This window comes from Miniopterus natalensis, chromosome 2, assembly GCF_054644295.1.
Source record: "Miniopterus natalensis isolate mMinNat1 chromosome 2, mMinNat1.hap1, whole genome shotgun sequence".
NCBI lineage: Eukaryota > Metazoa > Chordata > Mammalia > Chiroptera > Miniopteridae > Miniopterus > Miniopterus natalensis.
The window spans coordinates 184,893,519-184,916,362 of NC_142082.1; the positions used below are offsets into that span (position 1 = coordinate 184,893,519).

The following is a 22,844-nucleotide window of genomic DNA, read 5'->3' on the forward strand; positions in this document are numbered from 1 at the left end:
TAAAAGTGGAAGAAAAATAAGTCAGAATTGGGAGAAACTGAGAAACAGTGATGAAACTCAGGAAATAATGTAATAGGAAAACAAAAGAAAAAGCAATTTCAGAAACAAATAAGAGAAAGAGAAGCTGAAAAGAAAAATTTTTATAAATCAAAAAACGAGATGAAAAGGCTTCGAGAGAAAGTGACAGATATTGAAAGTAGGCAAAGACTATCTAACATGCCAATAATAGAAATCTCTGAGGAGCTGACCCAAAGCAAGGGGGGGAAACCAAATGCTAAAAAAATAAAAAGTTAAGAAACTCTACGGAAATTTTTTTAACATTGAAATTCCATTTGAAAGACGACACAACATACCTGAACACACCTACTCAGAGCGACCAACATCGAGACGTAGGTCTTTGAAGCTGCCGGAGGTGGCAGCAGACACCGAACCTGGCGGCCCTGCGGCCCGGGCGGCCCAGAAAGCGGGGCGTGGGCCTGGAGCCCGGGGGAGAAGCGGGTTTGTCCTGGCGGCGACCTCCGGCGACTCCCGTATGAAAAGTTTCCAGGAGTTGAAGGGCCCCGCGCTGCTGCGTCAGACGGAGACCGAGTGCCTGTTACCAGGGGCCGATGACCCTCCCGAGCTTCCTTTGAGACCTGGTTTCTCATCTACTTTTGCCCTTGCGACGGACCAAGGGCGCAAACTTGGACTTTCACAAAATGAACGTGTCCTCCGTTACTCTGGCACCTGTCAGGTGGCTCAGCTCAGTTGTTTAGCCCTGGTGGTGAGTTCCGTAGCCAGCAGCGGTGCCAATGCCAGGACCTGTCAGCCTAGAAAAGGAACGGGCTCCCCTGTTTGAGGAACGGAGGCGAGTTGTGGAGGTTTCTTAGCCTCGCAGTGGTTTTGACACCTGCCTTGTCTTCTCTGTAACAGACGCGGCGTCAACCTAGCAGTCTTCAGGCCGCAGCAGTGCCTGTGTCCAGGTGCTCGAGAAGGGGCCCCTTTTCTACCTTACACTAGGGAAGGAGCCCAGAGCCCTGGCCCGCTTTGCTCAGAGGTTAGAGTGTCAGCCTGTGGACTGACGGGTCCCAGGTTCAATTCCCGCCAAGGAGGCACGTTCCTCGGTTGCAGGCTTCATCCCCAGGTCAGGGCGCATGCTGGAGGCCACCAATCAATGTGTCTCTCTCCCTCTCTCACATTGATGTTTCTCTCTCTCTCTCCCCCTCCGCCTCCACTCTCTCTGAAAAGCAATGGAAAAAGTATCCTCAAGTGAGGGTTAAAAAATAAAAAAGTCTATAGGCACAATTTATGGGCAGAGTGATTATCTTTTCTTGTATGGGTCTTATTTACTGAGATCGAAGGATACTACAGAAATGGTTCTGTCTATCACAGCTCCCGAGGAGTTAGTCCAGTCACCAAATCTGCATGAGATTCTGTTCGGCGGGTCAGAATCAAAACGGTGCTTTGATCTGCTTGAGCCACGACATGCTCCCTCCGGTACAGTACGGCCAGGCCTGCAGAATGCAGGAGACTCTTCTTATTGTGAATAATAATGAGGGTGTATTTTTTTTATATCATTTAATTTCTTTGCATTGAGTGTGGGGAAAATAAAATGGCTTAGTAAAGGTAATAAAATCAGTACAGTCGCTAAAAAAACCCATAGAATAATAAAATTGTTGGGCTTTAAAGAGAAAAAGAAACAAAACTACGGGCATCTAGGCAAAAACAGCAAGTGACTTCTAAGGGAAAAAATTGTATTATTATAAGACTTTTCCACAGCAAGACTTCTTTCAAGAAGAAAATGAGTTATTAGAATGCTCAAGAAAATGTAAGGCCAGGATTTTATACCCAACAAAACTGTCTTTTGTGTGCAAAGAGCACAAACTATTATCAAAATGCAGGCATTAAGCAGAGTTACTCATAGAACTACAGCTAAGTGAGTGTTACAAGAAAAAAGAGTATGCACTGCTATATGCTCAGACAGTGTAGATATAGCACACCTATTTAAAATTTATAGGTAGAATGGAGAGACATAGCCAAAAAACCACATTATTTTAAGTAATTAGTGGTGGTCATTTTAGTATTGTTGTTCTGAGACTACTCTTTGGAATAAACTAAATAAATAAATTTAGGATATTTTATCATCTCCCATGTTCTTAAGAACCAGGATTCTGCTATGGAAGAGAGGAGATTCCTTTGTAATAGAAAAGAAATTAAGGACGATAACTGTACGATCCTTGTTTTGAATGGGAAATATCAGTATGAACTCGTGATGTATTTTGTGTTTAAAAATGTCCACTGCAGAGGCCTAGAAGCAGTGACCAGCTCAGGGGCACTGAGTAACCCTGGCATCCGGATTGTGACTTTGAAATACCATTTCCACTAAAAAAATAAAAATTAAATTAAAAGCCAAACCCAAAACTTCTTGGAGAAATAGCTGTAGCAATAAAGGTCCAAGGTGAGGCTGTACCACCTTTTCATAGCAGATGACAAGAGAGCTTTCAGAGACTCCTGGGGCTGATCTGATTTTCCCCCCTCCCTGGCCAAAGATGGGAACACTTGCGCTCCAACAAAGGACAATAGTTGCAACGGATTGAAATTCTTCAGATAGTTTAAGTCCTTGAGTACATACCGATATTTAAATCATGCACCGGCTAGTTCATTACCCTGAACACTGGTGAACAGCACGGAAGAATTAAGCGTGAATCTCGTTACAGAAGTTTTCCAACCAATAAATGAAAAAAACAACATGCAGTCCCCGATGCGTCAGTGGGTCTCGGCCTGAGCATAAGAGCTGCTGACCTCACAGAAAGAGAGACGACCAGACGCCACGTGCCCCCTGGCGGAAGATGCGCCACCAGCTGTCCTCTGGCCAATGGGACTGGGCCTGCGTCTGAGCCGGGATCTGGTCGCCTGCCAGTGTGCAGGGAACACGGGACCGACCAGCGTCCCGAGCCGCACGGTGGGGACGCAGCCAGCAGGTCCAGGGGCAGGAAGCTCTACAGCGCAGGCGCTTCCGTTCCGAAGCAGAGCAGTTGCGAACGTGAAGAGAATGGAGGGCAACCTGTAGCGGAAAAGGGACTTAAGCCCTGGCCGGTGTGGCTCAGCGGTTAGAGCGCCAGCCCGCGCTCCGGAGAGTCACGGGTGCGATTCCCGGTCATAGGGCACGTGCCTGGGTTGCACGTTTGATCCCTGGCCCTGGTCAGGGTGGTGCGGAGGGCAACCAATCAATGTGTCTCTCTCACATCCATGTTTCTCTCTCTCCCCCTCCCTCCCTCCCTTCCACTCTCTCCAAAAAAAAAAATCAGTGGGAAAAAAAATACCCTGGTGTGAGGATTAACAGACAGGCTTAAAAGACATAAAAAATTTTAACTGACAAGTCTCAATGTGTCTCAAGATGCACACGTGTGTGATAGAAACTATAGAGAAGCCCAGGGAGGCAGTGCCGGGGAGTCAGGGCAAGGCTTACTGTGGGGGTGCAGGAGGGGGCCGGCCTGGGTCAGGTGAAGGGGCCTCAGGGGGCGGGCAAAGCTCTCTTTCTGCACCTGCATTTGCCTTACGATGCTTCTTGAACTCTAGCTTTGTGTTGTGTCGCATTTTTATTTGTGTTTTATGACAAAAAAGGTTTTAAAAGCATGTCTAGTCCTAGGCCCGGAACATAGACCTCTAGCCACAGCGCCTCCGCTCCCCCCTCCCATCCGTCACCTGAACTGTAGACTTGAATTTGTGCTGAGCCCCGAGCTGGGCACTTTATATACACGCTCCCTTGTTTACGACCCCTGTGACCCACCCGACCGAGGGCTCCATGAAGGGGGGACTCCCTTGGTGTCCCCGGTGCCTGGCACCCAGCAGGCACTCGAAACAGACTTGCTGAGCGAGTGAACGGATGCATGTGTTTGCTGTTGTGGAAACTGGAGCTCAGGCCTGGCTGGCGTGGCTCAGCGGTTGAGCGTCCACCTATGAACCAGGAGGGCACTGGTTCGATTCCCGGTCAGGGCACGTGCCCGGGTTGCAGGCTCGATCCCCAGTAGGGGGCGTGCAGGAGGCAGCCGATCCATGATGTTTCTCTCCCATCAAAGCTTCTCTCTACCCCTCTCCCTTCCTCTCTCTCTAAAATCAATAAAACATATTTTTAAAAAGAAACTGGAGCTCAGTTCATCCAGTTGGCAAATAGCAAAGCCTCGGTAACCCACAGCCGGGCAGCCAGAAGCTGGGGCATGCCTCTGGCCTTGGGGCCTGGTCCAGTTTGCAGGAAGGGGCTGAGGCATCCCCACGGAGCGGCTGGGCTGTGGAGGCCACTGGTTCTCCAACGGAGCCACCTGGGGCCAGTGTCTCTGCCTGGCCGCCTGGCCACCTGCTGGCCTGCCGCTCTCCCCTGGCCCCGTCGCTGCAGGAGTGCTGGGTCCGATTTCCCACCCACCTCTTGTGCTCTGCTTCCCACAGGCCCCGCCAGGAAAAGACAGACACCATCCGCTGCATCAAGTCCTGCCGCCCCAACGATGTCACCTGCATGCTGGACCTGGTGCACACCATCTCCCACACTGTCGTCTCCCTGCCCACCTTCCGCGAGTTCGCCCACCCGGAAGGTACGTGGCGACCCCCACAGCCTGGAATTGGCTTGAGGGGCCTCAGGGGAGGCCGTTGTCTAGGGAAGCTCCCTGCGAGGCAGCCCCCCCGGGTAAGATGTGGGTTTGGGGTTTGAATTGTAGCCCCTCCTCTCCCCACCCCCACATGTCTTCCATGTCCCCAGTCCCAGCCCACTCCGGCTCCCAGTTCAGGGACTCTTCTAGGTAACAGTCATTCAGCAAATAGCAATGAAATGTTGATTATGTGGCAAATGCTGGGGAATCTGGGAGGGCTTCCAGGAGGTAGTGACTTTTACTCCAGGGCTCGAGTGGTCAAGAGGAGGTAATGTAGTGAAAGTGGAGAGGAGGGTGCCAGGCAGAGCAGAACAGATCTGGAAAGGTCTGGAGGCGAGTGGGGAGTGTGGGCATTTGAGGAACTAAGCCTAGTTTTTCTGGCTGGAGCAGGAGAGGCTCAGCAAGACACGAGCTGAAGGGTAAGGGAGAGCCCGATAGGAATCCGCCCTGGACACCGGGGGAGGTGGACTGGAGCGGCTAGGCTGGGTCCAGGGAGCCGTGTTCCGGTGCCAGCCCTGCCCTGCCGGGAGCTCCTGCCTGCCCACCGCTCACTGGGCTGGGACCAGGGCAGCAGCTCCCAGCGCCTGGCGGAGGCTGTGAATGTGGTCCTACTCTGTACACCTAGCTTTGGGGGTGCAGCCCGCATGCCAGCGCTGGCGTGGCCTCCAGCGGCCCCTTTCCTCGCCGCAGTCTCCATCCTGGGCCTCCTGAGGAGCTGGCCACGGTTGCCACTCAGCAAATGTGGACGAGCCTCCCGCGAGTCAGGCTGGGGGCTGGTCTCTGGGACCCAGGGGTGAGAACAAGCCCTCCGAGCGTCCCAGGGAGGGCCGTTCAGCCCACACGACGACTACACCCCTTGTTTTCACGTGCGAGGTCCTGCAGGCGACACAGGGGCACGTGCCAGAACCTAGGCCTGATGTGGGGGCGGCAAGGGCAGGAGAGGCTCCCCACAGACGTGGTCGCCTCAAGGAGCAGGTGGCCGGCCTCCCACCCGCTGACTTGGCCCGGGAGGCACAGAACCTCCCCAGGGTGGGACAGACTTGGGTCAGAGAAAGGCACTGACTGGTTTTCGCCTCCAGCAAAATGATGCATCCGCCAGACTACAGGCAAATCCTCCCGAAGCCCTAGTGGCCGACTGTGGCCTCTCCCAGGGCGGGTCTCTGCTGGTTCTACAGGGAGTGGGCTGTGGCTGGAGACACCTGTTAGCACCTGGGGCCCAGAAAATCCAGGCCTCACCTTTGGTGCTGAAAGGACCCTTAGTGGGCGCTGCTCCTCCACTTTACAGACAGGGACACTGGAGCCCAGAGAGGGGACCCCCTGGTGATGGCCCAGAGCCAGGGCAGAGGCGGGGCCTGTGCTCCAGCCCAGGGCAGCTGCCCCGCTTCATGCCCTGTGGCCTGGGAGATGGACAAAACTACCCAGCTGCCCTGCCCACCCGGGAAGTGGCTGGCCCACCAGTGTCACCATGGGCAGGAGACCAGCCTGTTCCCTTGCCCTTCCTGGCCCCTCCCTGTCTTCCAACTTCATGAAGATTCCTGGCGAGTTACTAGGAATCTAGCCCTGCCGCCTATTAGTTCCTGATCAGGAAAGAGCCAGAATCTCTCCCGGCCTCAGTTTCCCCATGGGTAGGAAGTAGGGCTAGACCTCTGACCTCTTCAGCACCCTACCCTGTTTTCCATGCAGGGAGGCCTGTTACCTAGTGAGGGCTCACTGCCTGATGTCATAGGAGCCAATACTACAGTGCTGGCTTTGAGGAGAGAAAGAGCCTTTACGTGCAAGTTTGGGGGGCAGGGAGCTGGGAGCCAGGGCTCGGGCGGGGCCCACGGGGTACCAGCACCAGATCTCCCTGGATAATAGACCCTTGGCTTCTGAAGGGGCTCCGTGCTCAGGTTCCAGTCCTTATGGTTCAATCCTTAAGGGTTCGTGTGGTACTCGTGATGGGTTTCACGTGGTGCTCATGGCGGGTTTCACGTGGTGCTCATGGCGGGTTTCAGGTGGTGCTCATGGCGGGTTTCACGTGGTGCTCATGGAGGGTTTCACGTGGCGCTCATGGCGGATTACACGTGCTCATGGCGGATTACACGTGGTGCTCATGGCAGGTTTCACGTGGTGCTCATGGCGGGTTTCACGTGGCGCTCATGGCGGATTACACGTGCTCATGGCGGATTACACGTGGCGCTCATGGCAGGTTTCACGTGGTGCTCATGGCGGGTTTCACGTGGTGCTCATGGCGGATTACATGTGGTGCTCATGGCGGATTACACGTGGTGCTCATGGCGGGTTTCACGTGGTGCTCATGGCGGGTTTCACGTGGTGCTCATGGAGGGTTTCACGTGGTGCTCATGGTGGATTACACGTGGTGCTCATGGCGGATTACACGTGCTCATGGCGGATTACACGTGGTGCTCATGGCAGGTTTCACGTGGCGCTCATGGCGGGTTTCACGTGGCGCTCATGGCGGGTTTCACGTGGCGCTCATGGCGGGTTTCACGTGGTGCTCATGGAGGGTTTCACGTGGTGCTCATGGCGGATTACACGTGCTCATGGCGGATTGCACGTGGCGCTCATGGTGGGTTTCACGTGGCACTCATGGTGGGTTTCACGTGGCACTCATGGCGGGTTTCACGTGGCACTCATGGCGGGTTTCACGTGGCACTCATGGCGGGTTTCACGTGGCGCTCATGGCGGGTTACACGTGTAACTCGACAGTGGGTTTCAGCTGTGACTTGCGGTGGGTTCAGGTGTTACTTGTGGTGGGTTCACGTGTGACTCAGGAGTGGATAAGCTGGTTCCGGTCTGGTCATTACCAGGACAGGCCTGGGGAGCCAGCCCTCAGGGGTAGGGTCCCGCGCGGGCTCTCAGCACCCGAGGGCGCGCCTGGGGAGCCCCCTGGAGCCCGAGCCGCACCCCCACACTGCGCCTCCCTCCGCAGAGATCATCTTCCTCCGCGCCATCACGCCAGCGTATCCTGACAACCACGCGGACTTCATCTTCGACATAACAGAAGGGAACCTGCGGGACTCCTTCGACATCATCAAGCGCTACATGGACGGCATGACTGTGGGTGAGTAGCCAAGGCGTCCGCATCTGCGCAGTCGTCCCCTCATCTTCCCAGCCTGTTGTGCCAACTGGGCCGGAAGACCTCTGGGCCACCTTGGCTCCCACCTGAGCCCCCTTTCTAAGTCCGCTCCCACCTGCCCTTCAGGGCCTAGCTGGGACCCCCAGCACCCCCTGTCCATCCAGCACCTACAGGAGCGCCCAGGGTGGCTAGAGCCTGTGGGACCCATCTCAGCTGTGGGCCTCGGTCTCCTCGCTTGTAAACAGGTGGATTGAAGAGGCCTCTGCGTCTCACCGCGGTGAATCTCAGACCAGATCACCAGGGTTTAAGGCTTGTCCCTGGCTCGGCACAGTCCCCCGCTCACTGGCAGTTAATGTGACTTCAATCTTGGGGTGCAGTGGAGGGAATGTCACACGGGGAGTCGGTGTCCCTGCACTCTGGTCTCACCTGGAACTGGCTTGCCTTGTTTATGTCCACTTGTTGTTCCCTCCCGTGGGTCAGTCTGTTAGGAACCAAGTTTGCATCACGGAGCATGTGTGGCACAGCCCTCTGACCCTGGGCCTGCTGGAGCCTCCCCTAGAGGTTCAGCGCCTTGGGTAGGTAAAGGCCTGGGGAGGGTGACTAGGTGCAGGAGGCTGCAGCTGAGCAGAGGTCTCAGGTGAAGAGGGAGGGGAAAGGGCACCACGTGAGTCTGGGAATTTGGTTCACAGTGTCTCCCCCAAACTCGCATTTTACAGAATTTAAGCTCCCCCGGCATAACTATTGCAGCTGCTATTTCAGGCTTAGACCGTGAACGTTTTCAAAGCAGCTAAGCAACTAAAGACTAGGTCCTGTCCTCCCCTGTACCTCAGTTTCCCCATTGTGAACGGGGGAGGGGGAGGGGGCAGGGAGAGTGGGCTTTGAGGCCCTGGATTCTGGGGTGTGGACCGGAGCCGGCGTCCCTGTGGCCTGCCCCAGCAGAGCATTTTGGAACATGGCCCCCAGGTGGCGCTGTTGGATCTTCGAACCCTGGTCCCTGAAGCCCCAACCCAACCATTGTTAGACTGGCAGCTGGAGACAGGGAATCGTTATTCCCCTGTTGCCAAAAGGCCATTTATAGCAACTTTACAAGCTCTTAAATGGGTTTGCATGTTGTAAACACGGATGAGTCATCGGGGGGCTCCCCACCCCCAGCCTCCTCCGCTGGTTGGCAGGAGGAATAATTAGTTAATTACAACTAATGCTACATTAGCCCTCGCTGGGATACCCGGGGGAGGGCATGCAGTGTGGTTGTTGGCAGTCATGAAACGTGCCGCTGCCCCGGGGCCATGGCCCGCTCTGGCCTCAGTTTCCCCCCTTGTTAGACAGAGGCCCTTAAGGGACCTTTAGGCACCTGGAGACGAAAACAGGCAGGAGGAAATAGGGTCAGGGTTTGTGCCACACGCGCGTGTGTGTGTGTGTGTGTGCGCAGGGGTGGAGCGTGAGCATCCTGACGACACGCAGACGCCCACCTCGAGCGAGCCCTGGGCTTGATACTGGGCCTGCAGGTGTGGCCGGGACATGGCTTCTCTGGGGTAATTCACAGCACTGGGGACCTTAGGAGCTGGAGTCAGAACCTTCCTGAGCCCCCTGTGCTGGGCCCTGGGCTGGGCATGGTAGATACAGAGACGGGTAAATACCATGTAGCCCCTGCCCCAGGGGCTTTGCATTCCAGCAGGGAGAGATCACAAACACACAATCCCGAAGCAGGCGTGCACAAGGAGACGCGACAGGTCTCCGCGGCCTACGAGGGCTCTCCTGGGGGTGGGCTCCCAGCCTAATCCTCCCTGGGGTGACCCAAGCCAGGAGGTTTGGCAGCAGCTGGCCGGGCTCAGATCCAGGATGGCCCCGCACGTTTTTCTAGCAGCATCCATACTCTAAACAGAACCAACCTGGGAGGCTCTGTTTCTTGGCTTCCCATCCACTGGGGCAGAAAATCCTGGCATGTTGGAGCCTCCCGGAGACCACTTCTGCCAACCCCTTCTATTGTAAGGGGGGAAACTGAGGCCCAGAGAGTCAAGGGGGTTCACTGGTCTTCTCATAGAGACTGGGGGGCAGAGTGGGGCATGGAACAGGGCCATGGGGCATGAGAGGCGACCACCAGTGCCACCCCCGCTCCCTGGGAATGGAATGTGGATGGGGCAGAGCGGTTGTCCCTTAGTGCTTGGTCACGCGTGCCCTGGTCTTTGGAATTCTGGGCTGGTGCTACAGGAGGGAGAGCCCCTGTGGCCCTTGGGAATTCATCCTGCCTGTGGTCCTGCCTCCTGCCTGGGCCTTGCCTCTTCCGCTTCTCCATCTGTTTGCAGAACGCCCCATCTCGTTGGGCTCATGGAGTTTGCCAATGTTACCTCCCGGGTGGATGGACCAAGGCTAGAGGGGCAAGGTCTCCCTGCAGTGGGGCCCAGGCTGTGTTTCAGGATGGGCTCTCGTCTCTACACCCGCTGATTGCTGCCTTATTTCTCTGCCTGTGGTCTCTTCCTCGGTTTTCTTGCCCCCCACCTCCTTGCCCCTCCACGTCTGTGTACCCAGGAGCTTCCGGGCCTCTGGGGGTAGCTGGCTGGCACTGGCCGGCCCTGGGCACAGTGTGGTGCCACAGCCCCGGGCCTTGTCCGCCTGCTATCATTGGTTCTGCCCTGGGCTCGAGCCTGGCAGGAGAGCCGGGAACCATGGCCCAGCTCATTCACCCAGCATCCTGCTCTGTCCTCACACATACCTCCAGGGACGGACGGACGAGATTGTCTCCCTTGGGCAGAGCGGGAACTGAGGCAGTTACTTCCTGAGACTGAGCGACTGAAACACCGCATGCCTGGGTTGCTTGGGATGCTTGGGAGCTTGTTTTCAGGAGTGCAGTTCTCACTTCAGATAACACCTTAGACAGAAATCCTTTATATAAGGGAGGCAGGGAGAGAGAGTTTGGAACCAGCGTGAAGCCCCACGCTGCCTGCAGTACCCAGGAAGGGACACCTACTTACAGGTGTTGGCTGAACACCTCCTGCTCTAGGTCACGCCCCATGCGGACACTGGGCACAGGGGTCAGGAAGGCTTCCTGGAAGAGGTGAGGTCTAAGCTGAGTCTCACCATATGTGAAGGAGCGACTGAGTGCCAGGAGCAGGTGTTTTTTACCACAACTCTGACATGGGGGGGCGGGGGTATCCCCATTTAATGAGTGAGGGAACAAGAGCCAGAGAGGGCAGGAGGCTTGCCCGAGACCACTCAGTGCTGGGGGAAGAGTGGGCCTAGGGCCCTGGTCTTTCCCAGACACCCAGAGCTGGAGCCTGCCCCCGGGCAAAGTTGCTGAGATGAGAGTTTGGGTGTTCCAGAAAAAAATAGGGCACAGGCCGCTGGGACCCAGAGGCTGCTGTGTTCACTCTCCCCTGAATAGCAAGGGAAGGTCCCCAAGTTGACTGAGTACCTAACAAGCGCCGGGCTTCCCCTAATGTGTTCTCTGAAAACTGGGCCTTCGCGGGGATCAGGTGGCTCTGGAGCAGGGCTGGGCCTGCTGCCTCTGTGGAGCCCTGGACGGCTGTCCTGGCACATTCCCCCCTAAGCAGCTGTCAGTGAAAAATGAGTTTTCAACCTGTGCGAAAACGCTCTGTGAACGCCCGAGGTGTGCTTGGGCCGTTACAGAGCCTCCTGTGCCCAGCTCTGGGCCCTTCGCTCTCTGCAGGGCACCCGCTGTAATGGGTGTGCTTGGAGAAGGGGTGACTCATGGGGGGAGCCCTGGCTGCAGTGGGCACAGGCTGTGTATGATTGGCCACCGGCAACGGGGGGCCACCCCAGCTGGCACTGGATCTCAACCGTCCGCCACCCTGCCTGCTCACCACCCCTATTTAACTCATTTTCTAAGGAGGGTGGAAAGATCTGCCTATCCTGAAGCTTTGCCAAAATTTCTGTTAAAACCTGCCAGAGCTGCCTGGCCAGCGTGGCTCAGTGGTTGAGAGTTGACCTATGAACCAGGAGGTCACTGGTTTGAAAACCAGGGCGCATGCCAGGGTTGCGGGCTCCATCCCCAGTAGGGGGCGCGTAGGAGGCAGCCAGTCAATGTCGTCATTGATGTTTCTCTTCCTCTCCCTTTCTCTCTCTGAAATTAATAAAAAAATTAAAATAAGCCTGCCAAAGCCAAGAACTAGGGTGCTCAGTTTAAGTAGCTTTTTGGACCCAGTAGTTAATTTTGCATGTTGGCCGCTGGGTCCCGGGCCAGTGTGATGCCCAACGGGGTCAACTTAGCTTCTTGAGAGGCAGACCCTCCTGTTGTAGACGTGACACGAGATCGAGGACCCGCCGTGAGTGTTGTGACGTCTGCCGCGTGGAGCGTGAGCACGGCATGGACGGGCGGGGACCGGTAATAGCCATCACCTATTTCCTGAGGCCAGGCAGCCTGAGGCCTGGGCACCTCCCTGGCAGGAAAGACCCATCACCGTGTAAAGGAGCCGCGACTTTGCGAGCGGCCCTCCCGAGGCCCTCACCGTCCTGTTCTCGAGAGGAGGCCGCCGTGTCTGGCCGCCGGCGTGAGCTGAGATTCATAAAACCCGACTGTATCGGAGGATGTCCCTTGTAAACAATTAAAACAAGAGCAGCCCTGAGACTTCAGTTGCTTAGCACCACCAGCCCCAACGAAAACAGAAATAGAGGCTTTGCTAACTCTCCTTTCCCGATAGAGCGGCTGGTTTTGTTTCTTTAGTCTTCGCATAATTCACAGGAAGGCGCTGCTCTTATTAAAACAAGGATGAGCCCCAGAGAACAAGTCGGCGTTGGAGGCAGCCGAGGTGTTAGCTTTGAGCCTCCTGGGATTTTCACCGGTCTCCTCACTTAAACTGTGATGTACCTGCTACAGCTTCAGGGGTCCTGCAAATAGACAAACCTAGGTTTCGTGTCGATCTCACTCACTGTGAGGAGTGGTCTCGGCAGCTGCTCGGTCTCTGGAAGCATTGCCTCTCCCTCCCGTGGGGTTAGCTAGTGGAGAAAGTCTGCACGGAGCTGACATGGCCACACTGGCTCCCTTGTGGCCGAGCTTGGAGGGGGCGGCCTCGGGGCTGTGGGGAGTCACAGCGGTCAAGGAGCACCAGGACTCATCACTTAACTGGCTCATCCATTCCACAATGCTCTTGAGCGCCTACTATGTGCTGGGTATTCACTCTTCCCTGTTCACAGGCTCTCCACTTAGATCCTTGAGGGGCCTCATGGGACAGTTCCCCCTTGGCGGACCTTCCTGTTAATAGAGGAAAAAACTGAAGGGCCAGCCTGGGGTCCCACGGCCAGCAAGTCAGAGCTGCAGTTGGCAGGCAGGTGTACAAGGTCCAAGTCCAGTCTTGGTGGCTCCCCAGGTGGCTGTGAGGGCCCCTGGGTCCCCTGAGAAACCAGAGAGTTCCTGTCCTCAGCCCCGGCCTGGGCCCCAATGGCCAGTCCTGCGCTCCGTGAGGTCTGAATGGATGGAGGGTCATGAGGTGTTAGGGCTCCCCTGAGAGATGGTATCCGTGTTAGGGTTAGGAGGGATGTGCCCTAATTACAGATGCCGATGAATGTAATTAGGTGAACCGATTACGTGGATGCTCCTAGCAGAGCCTGGTGCACAGTAGGTGTGCAGGATGTCGATACCAATAGGAACCCAGACCTTTTCCCCGAAAAGGGACCCGACGGTTCCCACTTCCCAGGCTGGCTGTGCTGAAGCAGGATGTGGGGGCCTCTAAGCTTGAACAGAGTGCAACACCCTCATAGGGTCCCTCCCACCCCCTCTTAAAGGTACCTAAACTATGCATTTTTGAAATAACTCCAAATGTTATCTGTGAGCCTATTGGGATCATCACTCAGGCCAGGGGGAAGCACAGGGGACAGAGCCAGACTGTTCACCCCAAGGCGACTCCAGCTACCTGAGAGCTATTCCGTAGTTACATCCTGTGGCCTGGGCTGGCCAGTCGGACCCAGCTCGAAGCAGGATGGTGGAGGCCACGCCTCTCCAGTCCCTTCATTCCTGAATTATCTCAGCCAGTCAACAAGAACACCCTGGGTTTCCACCCCAGGCCAAGCCCCTCGCTGGGTGCTCGTGAGCAGCTGTATGCCCAAGCCACGGAGCCTGCTTTTAAAAAGCTGCCTACTCCTACTTGCCCTGGCCAGTTTGTCTCAGTGGTTAGGGCGTCAGACCACAGACTGAAGGGTCCTGGGTTCGATTCCGGCCAAGGGCACGTACCTCGGTTGCAGGCCCCATCCCCAGCCCTGGTTGGGGCATGTTTGGGAGGCAACCAAGCAATGCGTCTCTCTCACATCGATGTTTCTCTCCCCCTCCTGACACTCTCTGAAAAGCAATGGAAAAATATATCCTTGTGTGAAGATTAAGGGAAATAAGGTTAAAAAGCTGCCCCCTCGCTTCCTAGGACCCCGAGCTCCTGCAGCGGAGCTTGCCTGTTCCTCAGGGCGGGCCCTTCCCTGTTAATGTCTCTGGGGAGAGAGAAGTGACGGGTGGCAGGGCCGCTGTGTACAGCTGAGGATGCTGAGCGCTGGGACGCCCAGGGGGCACCGCCCGCAGCCCCGTCCGTGGGGCACACAGCCTGCTCAGCTGCACACAGTGACCAGGGACTAGAGCCTGAGTGAAGGTGCCAGCCTCGCTGCCCTCTGCCCCTGGCCACACAAGGCCTCCGTCAAAGCGAAGGGCCTGCTCGCCCGGCCACCTGGCGTCAAGTCACCGTCAGGCGTCCCAGCTCGCAGGGCCCAGGTCACCTCTTCAAAATCATTACCCCTGAAGGGGTTAAACCTGCGCTGCTGACCCCTCACTGCAGCCTCACTGGAGAGGCTTGGCCGGGGATCAGTACACATTACAAGGGAGATTCAGAAATTCCACCTAAAAACAACAGCGCGGCCGCCCCTGCGGGGCGCTGAGTGATGGCTCATGTCCCGGCTTTCACGGCAGATCCCGGGGATTAGGCGCGCTCTCCCCCGGGAGGCGCGGCCCCGTCACCCTGGGGCTGCACCCTGGCCAGCAGCCAAGCGGTTTCCCTAGGTGACAGCCCGTTGCCTGCAGGCCCGGGATGGGCTGTGGCCCGACTTCACCTGGAGGCTGGGGTGTTGCTGATATTGGGGGGAGGACCTCGAGGGGGGATGAGAGGAGGGTAAACACCTCTCGAGCTCCCTGTGCAGGGGCCCATGGAGCAGAGATGGGGTGGAAGGTGGCAGGCCCCTGGCGGTGCGGACACCTAACGACCCTGAAACGGCAGCTATTGTCCCTCCCAAGCCATGTGAAGGTTGCCGTTGCCCCCCAATTTCATAGATGCAGGAATTCTTAGCGGTCACCCCAGTCGCACAGCTGGTGACCCCGGGCAGCTCCCTGGTTGGGCTGGAGTCTGAGGCCTTGGTGGGGAGCAGCCCCGCCCTGGAGCCTGTGTCCAGCCGGGTGATTTGTGACCCTCTCGCTGCTGTTAGACACCTTTTAAAAGCCTTTGATATCACCAGGCGCATTCATAAATTACTCTTTTAAAAACAAATGTTTTAGCCAAACCGGAGTCGAGGCATGTTGTGCAAAATTGGAAAAAGTCTGATGATATGAACCTTCTGATGGCCATAAAGACGGAGAGGACCCAGACACCTTGGCACCCGCTGGCACCCTCTGGTACCCTCTGGCACAGCGCGCTCCCTGTGGCCTGGATGCCGGTGTTTCCTGATGATTCTGCCGGGATCAGTCTGTGGTCCAGGCTGAGACCCCAGGTATCAGGCCCCTGATGATCAGTCGTCAGGTTTACAGCTAACGGTTCAGTGCCCTTTGCTGTGTGGCAGCTACTCTTCCCGCTTGTTATATGTGCTCCTCAGAGCAGCCCTGTGGGTGACTGCACCTGCTCTCCCGGTGAGGAAACCGAGGCACGGAGGAGGTTGTAGGCTCTGGTGGCGCGACTCGGGCACACACCCAGCAGGCCGGGGCTCGATGTGGGGTTCCCACTGCCGTGACCTTGGCCAGGGCAGAGGCCTACGCTCTGAGGTCCAGCCCAGTTTGGAAGTTCCTGTGTCTGCGTTTCTGAGCCCCTCCCACAGTCTGTTCTTGCCGGGCCACCTTCAGAGGTTCAGCCCGAGACCAACTCCTTGGTGAAGCTCCCACGGGTGCCCGGTGCCCATCCAGGTGAGCGTTTCTCGATAGCTCTCCTGAAACCATTGCCTACCTTGACCGCGTCACCTACGTCTGCCTCCCAGGAGCCGGGAGCTCCCCGAGGACCCAGACCAGCGCTGGTCAATGTTTGCCACCCTAGCTCCTGGCACAGTCACCAGGCAGGACTGGACACACGGGCCAAAATCAAGGTGCGCCTCCCCTGCCGTGAGCCAAGGGGCTGGGGCAGGTGAGGAGAGTTTTAAGCCGAGCCAGCAGACCCCACGGTCGGATTTAAGCTCTAGAAAGTGGGCTCTGGCCCGGGGTGCGGGCGCGTGGCTGGCCAGGAGGAAGGCTCTGGAAGCCTTCAGGTAGGGCCCACGGGGCCTGACCTGAGGCAGGGTGGGGAGTGGAGCGCAGAGGTTCTAGAAACTCCTACAAACAGAATCTGTCCGTCCGTCTGTCAGCCTCAGCAGGGTTGCGCTTGTAGGGCTGGAGGCCAGCGGCCTGCTGAGGTGACTCCAAGTTCTCGGGGGCTGGGAGGAGGGTGGCTGGTGTGTGAGTTGCCCACATGGGGGCATCTGGAGGGATTTGAGTGGGCTGATGAGCTTGGGTCTGGGGCGGGGAGGGTGGGTCGGTGCTCACGCAGGCAGGGGAGACGCACCCAGGGAGGACGGTTTCTCATCTCCCCTTGAAGTCACAGTTTTGGTCAATGGGTGCATCAGACGGTGTCTCCCTTCCAGACCATGGCCCAGGCCCCTTCCTCTGCGAGGCCAGGGGGCTTGGTGGAGGGGCAGAGGCCCAAGCACTGGGTTCGAGGGCTGGTTTGCGGGCTCCATGGGGTTCAGAACTCAACCACGCGGCCACGTTTCCTCCTCCGTGAACCCGACGGCGAGGTGGAGCTGGACGTAGGGGAAAGGAGACCGGGAGGGGGTGGGCTTCGTGATAGCAAAGCGCCGTAGAGCTGCTGTTGCCCGTCAGTTGCGGAGAAGGCGAGTTTCGTGCAAAGCTGACACTTTATGTTTGTGCTCAGGGGGACACACAGACTCCGTGGCTGACGCCCACTCAGCTCCCCGTCTGGTTTCCCTCACGGGAGACCGTGCAGGGAGCACATTTATAATAATCGAGAAACGCCAGTGATGAGCTTTGCCGGGACTTGTTGAGTGACAGTTGGTATTTTAAATATGCAGCCCAGACACCTGTCCCCCTTCCCTCCAGCTCCTGCCTGGGCGTTTGCTGGGCGAGAAGCGAAGATGGGGTCTCGGGAACCCGGTTCCTGCGCTGCCAATTGCCCGTGTGATGACTCCAGCAGTCCTTTCTGCCACCCTTGCCCTGTATTTGCGACTCTGCCAAGGGCAGTGTGTTCTGGAAGTTTCCCCCACATCCCGTCGCCCTGACAGGAGGAGGGAGGAGGCACAGTGGGGTGGAGAGCCGGGCTTTGGGGTCGGGCCCTTCTGGGCGGACTCCGTGCCCCTGTGAGCCCCGTGGCCTGGCCATCAGCTCTGAGCCTCCCCCCTACCCCCTCGGGGAAAGGAAGGGTTGTCTTCCTCCTCGGACTGCGTGGAGACGAAATGTCGCAGTGGGCGCGTGAGGCCCGTCGACTTCCATCCGGTCCCCGTGCTGTGCCCCTTTCCCAGTCCATCCCTACTCGAGCTTTTTGCTTGGTAAGGACTGAAAGGGTTCCTGGTTTTCCCCTTTGCCTGTGGTCTGTGCTGTGACTCCGAGCCTGCGGGGATCCTTGCTTCTATCAAGGAAAGTTCGCGGGGATCGGGTGGTGCTTCCCTCCTTCCCCGTTGCCCGTCGCGTTTGAGTTTGGTGAGACCACGTGGGTCTCCTCTGAGCTCCCGGGTCCTCTGTTCCAGCATCGTGTCCACACAGGCCCACAGTTCGCCTTCCTCCTTGCACGTGGCTTTTGCGTGGCAGCCGCCGAGGCTGGACAGTGAGGCCTGGCTCCCCCTGGGTGGTCAACACCTGAAAACTCAGTGGGCTTTGGCTGTTGTCCATCCTTCCCCAACTCTTTCATTTCCAGTGATAATTTTCAACCTTATAAATTGTGCTTAATGCTTTGATCTTTACTTCATTCATTCATTAAACTGCTGGTTGTGTTGAGTGACTCCTATGTGTCAGGTGCGTAGTAGGACCAAGGACCTACTGTGTTCCAAGAACCAGAAATACAGGAGTGACCAAGAGAGATGGTGCCGTTGGCCTCTAGCCGTAACATCACATGGGGAGACTGGTGATAGCCAAAAAAACACGACTTTAACCTGATTTCAGGTAGCGGTAGCTTCTGATTTTCTTAAATTTTTAATTTCAGAGAGAAAGGGAGAGGGAGGGAGAGAGAAACATCAATGATGAGAGAGTCATGGATCAGCTGCCTCCTGCACGTCCCCTGCTGGGGATCAAGCCCCAAACCTGGGCATGTGCCCTGACCGGGAATCGAACCTCGATCTCCTGGTTCCTAGGTCGATGCTCAACCACTGAGCCACACCAGCCGGGCAGCTTCTGATCCTTTTATGATGATCTGTGGCTTTGCTCAGATCTCTGCCTTTGAGAAAGCCGTTAATTTCCACCGGCGTGGGACGGCGTGTGGTCTCCCGAATCACTGCCTTCTTGGTTAAAATACTCTGACAGCTCTGCTCAGGCCATCACACTCCGTCAGAATCACGGGGTTTGTGAGGTGGAGGCTGAACTTCAGAATAGACGGTGACTCCCCCAAGCTCACACACACGGGGGTCGGCGGGGAACCGACCCAGGAAGCCCAGGCTGTGACTCCCGGTCTCCGTAGAGATCGGCGCCTCGTGTCGCAAAGGGCCTGGCGGCCGATTCCCATCCTTTCAAACAACTGCTGGATGGTCGAGCGGCCGCCTCAGCAGCAGAAGCTTGGGGACGGCTTCCAGGGCCCAGAACCCCAGCCACAGACCCCGGGAGGCGACAGAGCCCCCCCACCGGGCCCGGTGCTCCCTCTGCAGGCTCCCGGATCCCCCCCACATCATGCAATTTACCGAGCAGAGACGAGACACGAAGTGCCCGAGGGGGCCTGCATTTTTCAAAGGGGAAAAAAAGGCTTAATTATATCTTCAAGAGGCACAGACACGCCGAGGAATACCAGCGGTGTCTGAGACCCGGAGCAGAAATGCCAAGGATGGGGCTTTGCAAGATTAACACAGCTGAACCCAGCACCGAGGCCTTTTTTTTTTTTTCCTGGGGCCCTGGGAAGCTGGGGAGGTAAACGCCCAGCAGGTCGCTGGGACTAGGCCAGCGTGACCGACTTGTCCCCTTCTGTCCTGCATGTTGCTGCTGGAATGGTCATTCTGGAAAAAACTGCCCTCGCTCAGAGGCTTCAGGGGCTCCCCGGTCCTTCGGGACAAAGTTGCATCCTCCTTCCGCGAGTGGGGGCCTCGGGGACTGTGCCCCTCCTTCCCTCTCCCTCTGCCTTCGTCCCGCTGGGCAGTCATGATGGGGCCCTAGCCGGGCGTCGGCCTGCGGGCAGGAGGGTCCTGGGTTTGATCCCGGCCGAGGGCAGGTGCCTTGGTTGCAGGCTCCATCCCGGGCCCTGGTCGGGGCGTGTGCGGGAGGGAGGCGACCAGTCGATGTCTCTCTCTCCCCCTTCCACTTTCTGATAAGCAATGGGAAAAATAACCTCAGGTGAGGGTTACAAATAATAATAAAAACGATGACAGAGTTCCTGCTGTGTCCTGCCCAGGCCCTGGGCTGGGGATGGGGACAGGCGGGTGAGTGGTGCCGACGCGGCCCTGATGTGGGAGCCGATGAAGGTTTCCTGCAAGGGGCAGGCGTGGTTACGGCCGAGGGAGGCCAGGTACCAGGCTACGCGAGGTGGCACCGGGGAGGCTTCACAGACGGGACAGAAGCCGTCCAGCTTGTCCCCAGTGCCTGGCGCATGGCGGGTGCCGACTTCCCGTCTATGGCATCGAGCGGGTGGAGGGAACTGGGCCCCCCAGGGGAGGATGCCGAATGCCTGTGACACCCAGGTGGGCAGCATGCGCTCCTATCTCTGCCCTGTTGCCCGCGCTGGGAAGGTTGGCGGAGGTTCTGCCCCGGTACTGGTCTAGGGGCGAGGGGCGGGGGGCCGGGGAGCGGCCAGGAGGCTGCGGACCCAGGTTCCTGGCTCTGGGAGGGGCGAGGCCCCCTGAGCAGCCCTTGCCCGCCTCCTAGCCTCATCTGCCCGTCTCCCCGGGGTTGGCACTGTTCCCAGCACTGGCCGGAACCCTCATACTTCGGGGGTTTGCACAGGTCCTTCCCGCTTCCCAGGCTTTGACTTAGCCTCCAAACTCCCGTCTAAGGTCGGTTCCTCTAGAATGTTCCCTAAGCCTCCCTCTACGGGGTGGGTGCCTGCGCGGGCGTGGGGAAGCTGAAGAAAGAAGTGCGGTCGGGGGAGGGCCTGGGCTCCGTCGGGCGCGGCCGGGACGTGGTCTCCTGGGCTTCTGACTTTGAAGGCTGCTGTTTTGAGTCCGTTTCCCAGAAGAGGAAAGAGACTCAGAAAGGCTGAGGAACTCCGGGGTCCCGCTGTCCCCCTTCCCAGCGGGCTCGCTGCACTCGCACGGCCTCCCCTCTGTCCCCAGGCTGAACCCAGCTCCCTCGTCACCTTCCCTCCACCCTCAGCCCAGGGCCTGGCTCACGGAGACATGCCCAGAAACGCCTGTGGGTTTGAACTGCTGATGCCGTGGCAGCTCCCGCAGGCAGCAAGGAATGTTCATTTAAATGCGTGTGTGTGGTAACTATTTCCTATTGTGATATTTTAGATATAAATGTATAATGTATAATTTTATATAAATATAAAGGGCATATTAGTATAAATTTATATAAACATTTATATAAACATATATACATAGGAATGTTTATATAAATTTAAAATATTATATATTAAAAATACATTGATATTATATAGTTATAATATATATCTTATAGTTATAATTACATATTTGCTAGATTAATTACATGATGTATTAAACATAATAACATATAGAAATAAGCATCTATCTGATTGTAACTTGCAGGCGTGTTCCCTACACCTCCATCGCTCCTCTGCCCTGACGTAGTTCTCACGCTCGCCCAGCCTGTGGCCTCTTCAAGTCCCCTCGGCCCCTCTGAGCACTGGAGTCATAGTCACAGCCCTTTCTGCCCTGAGGCTGGTGGGCGCCATTCTTGGCCTCAGACCTGGGGAGAGGAGGTAGTGCTGGTGGGGACACGGGGAGGGGGGGCTGGGGAGCATGAGGCTGCCCCACAAGAGGCCACTGGGGCACCCACACCGACCCTGGCCCAGACTGTGCCCAGGGAGGGGCCCGGTCAGCAGGGGCCGCTGGCAAACCAAGGGTGGTGACAAGCCCACGTCTCAGGCAGGAGCTGAAGATGCTCCTGGGGGTTCACAGAGGACAGAGCGGGAGTGTCATCGCGGGGTCAGGCGGGGAGAGGGTGCTGACAGCCCACCACAGCCTGCATATCGCTCCATCAGCCAAAGCCCTTGTTTGCTTAGAGTAGCCTGGAATTCCACCGGGCTGCTGGGCATTTCACTTTCGAAACCTAAGCCCAGGGAGTGAGGGGAGGGGGGCGCACCCAGATTCCCCTCCGAGCATGAACTTGGTGTTCCCGCTGGGAACCAGCTGCTCTTGCTGCGGCCTTCGCAGCCCTGCAGCCTCCCCTCGGCTTTGCTGCGTGCCCGGCGGGTGCCAGGGGCCTGGTGATGCCACCACGAGCACACGTCCTAAGTCTGCAGTGGGGCTGTGTGGGGAAACCAGCCCGGAGTGGCAACCCGGCAGCGCTAACCTCGGGGCTGAGCCGCAGTTCCGAGCTTGCTCTTGGGGAGCGTCACCAGGGTGTGGGGAGCTAGGGTGGAACATCGCTCAGCCTGCCTGCGGTGACTGCACGTTGGGGGCTTGACACCAGCCACAGAAACGGTCACATGCTCCCACCAGAGAGCAGGCTGTTGGGCGATTCCACACACCCTCAGTGACTTGGGGCAGGTCCCACTATTAGAGCAAAAGGGATGGAAAAGGGACCTTGGAGGCTGTTCGTGCCTAAATGTCAACAGCTGCTGGTGGCACCTGCTCTGCGCCTGGCCCTGGGGATCAGCCTGCAGGCCAGAGAGCCTCTCCTACCACCCCGGCCGCCCTCACCTCCATTCTCACCCCCGCTGGACAGTGTACAAATACCTTTCCGACTGTGACACTTACCAAGTCCTCCCTGGGCTTTGAGAGCAGGACCCTGGATTCTGTTTGTTTTCTGTGTCAGACCAGCTGCTGGTGCCCGTTGAGGGATGCGTGCGTGCATGTGCAGGTCTGGTGAGGGGGTGCCCCCACACCGGGGGCTCACACCCTTGGCAGACGCTGCCAGGATGTCTGGATCACGCAGCCCACAAGCACAGGGTCACGTGGCATCACTTGCTCGCTGAGGAGCCTGTGGCCCAGAAAGGGCACAGTCCATTGCCCCAGCCCCATCTGTCTCATTCCAGACTGCAGGAGAGTTCTCTTCATGGGCCTTTGGGTGCCTCATAGGCAAGGTGGAGCGAGCAGGGCCTGACCTGAAGACAAGCTGGCCAGGAAGGCACAGGTTTGGGGAGGTGTGGGGAGCAAGGGATTCAGGGGTACGTCCCATGGGGAATCGGGACTTCTGTGCTTGGATAAGAGGATTCCAGGGCCCCCTTGGAATCCTCACTATGACAGGGAGGAGACTCCCTCCTGCTTTGTTTCTTCCCAAGGGTCAGAACTGGGCACAGTGGCAGGAGGGAAGGGATGGGTATCTACTAGGCATCCTCCCCATGCCAGGCCCTTTCTAGGCTCTTAAATCCCCTGTCGGAGAGGTGAGAGAGAGCAGGGGCTGGCGTTGCCCCAGAGCTGTCTGACTCCCAAGCCCGCCACACGGATTCCACACAGTTCAAGCTGCGCATGGCGATAGAAAGGCTGGTGTGAGCTCACTGCCACTCGTCCCTGGAGGTGGAAGTAGAGCCCAGGGCTGACTACTTGGAGATGCTGTGCAGGGGACTTGAGCATCTGGCACAGAGTGGGAGTTGAGGTCTGAGGCCCTTTCTAGTTCTGAACTTCCTCGAGAGAAAATCCTTTCCCACATCTGTGTT

The 22,844-nt window shown here is 57.3% G+C and overlaps 1 protein-coding gene across 1 annotated transcript in view; it reads left to right on the plus strand.

Moving 5' to 3' along the window:
• The window catches only part of FBLN1 (fibulin 1), a 67,607-nt gene that overhangs the window by 43,943 nt on the left and 820 nt on the right, over positions 1–22,844 (plus strand). Inside the window, exons 15-16 of the mRNA XM_087814976.1 lie at positions 4,423–4,565; positions 7,552–7,683. Coding sequence (XP_087671102.1) covers positions 4,423–4,565; positions 7,552–7,683 — 275 coding nt within the window. The remainder of the gene's footprint in view (positions 1–4,422; positions 4,566–7,551; positions 7,684–22,844) is intronic.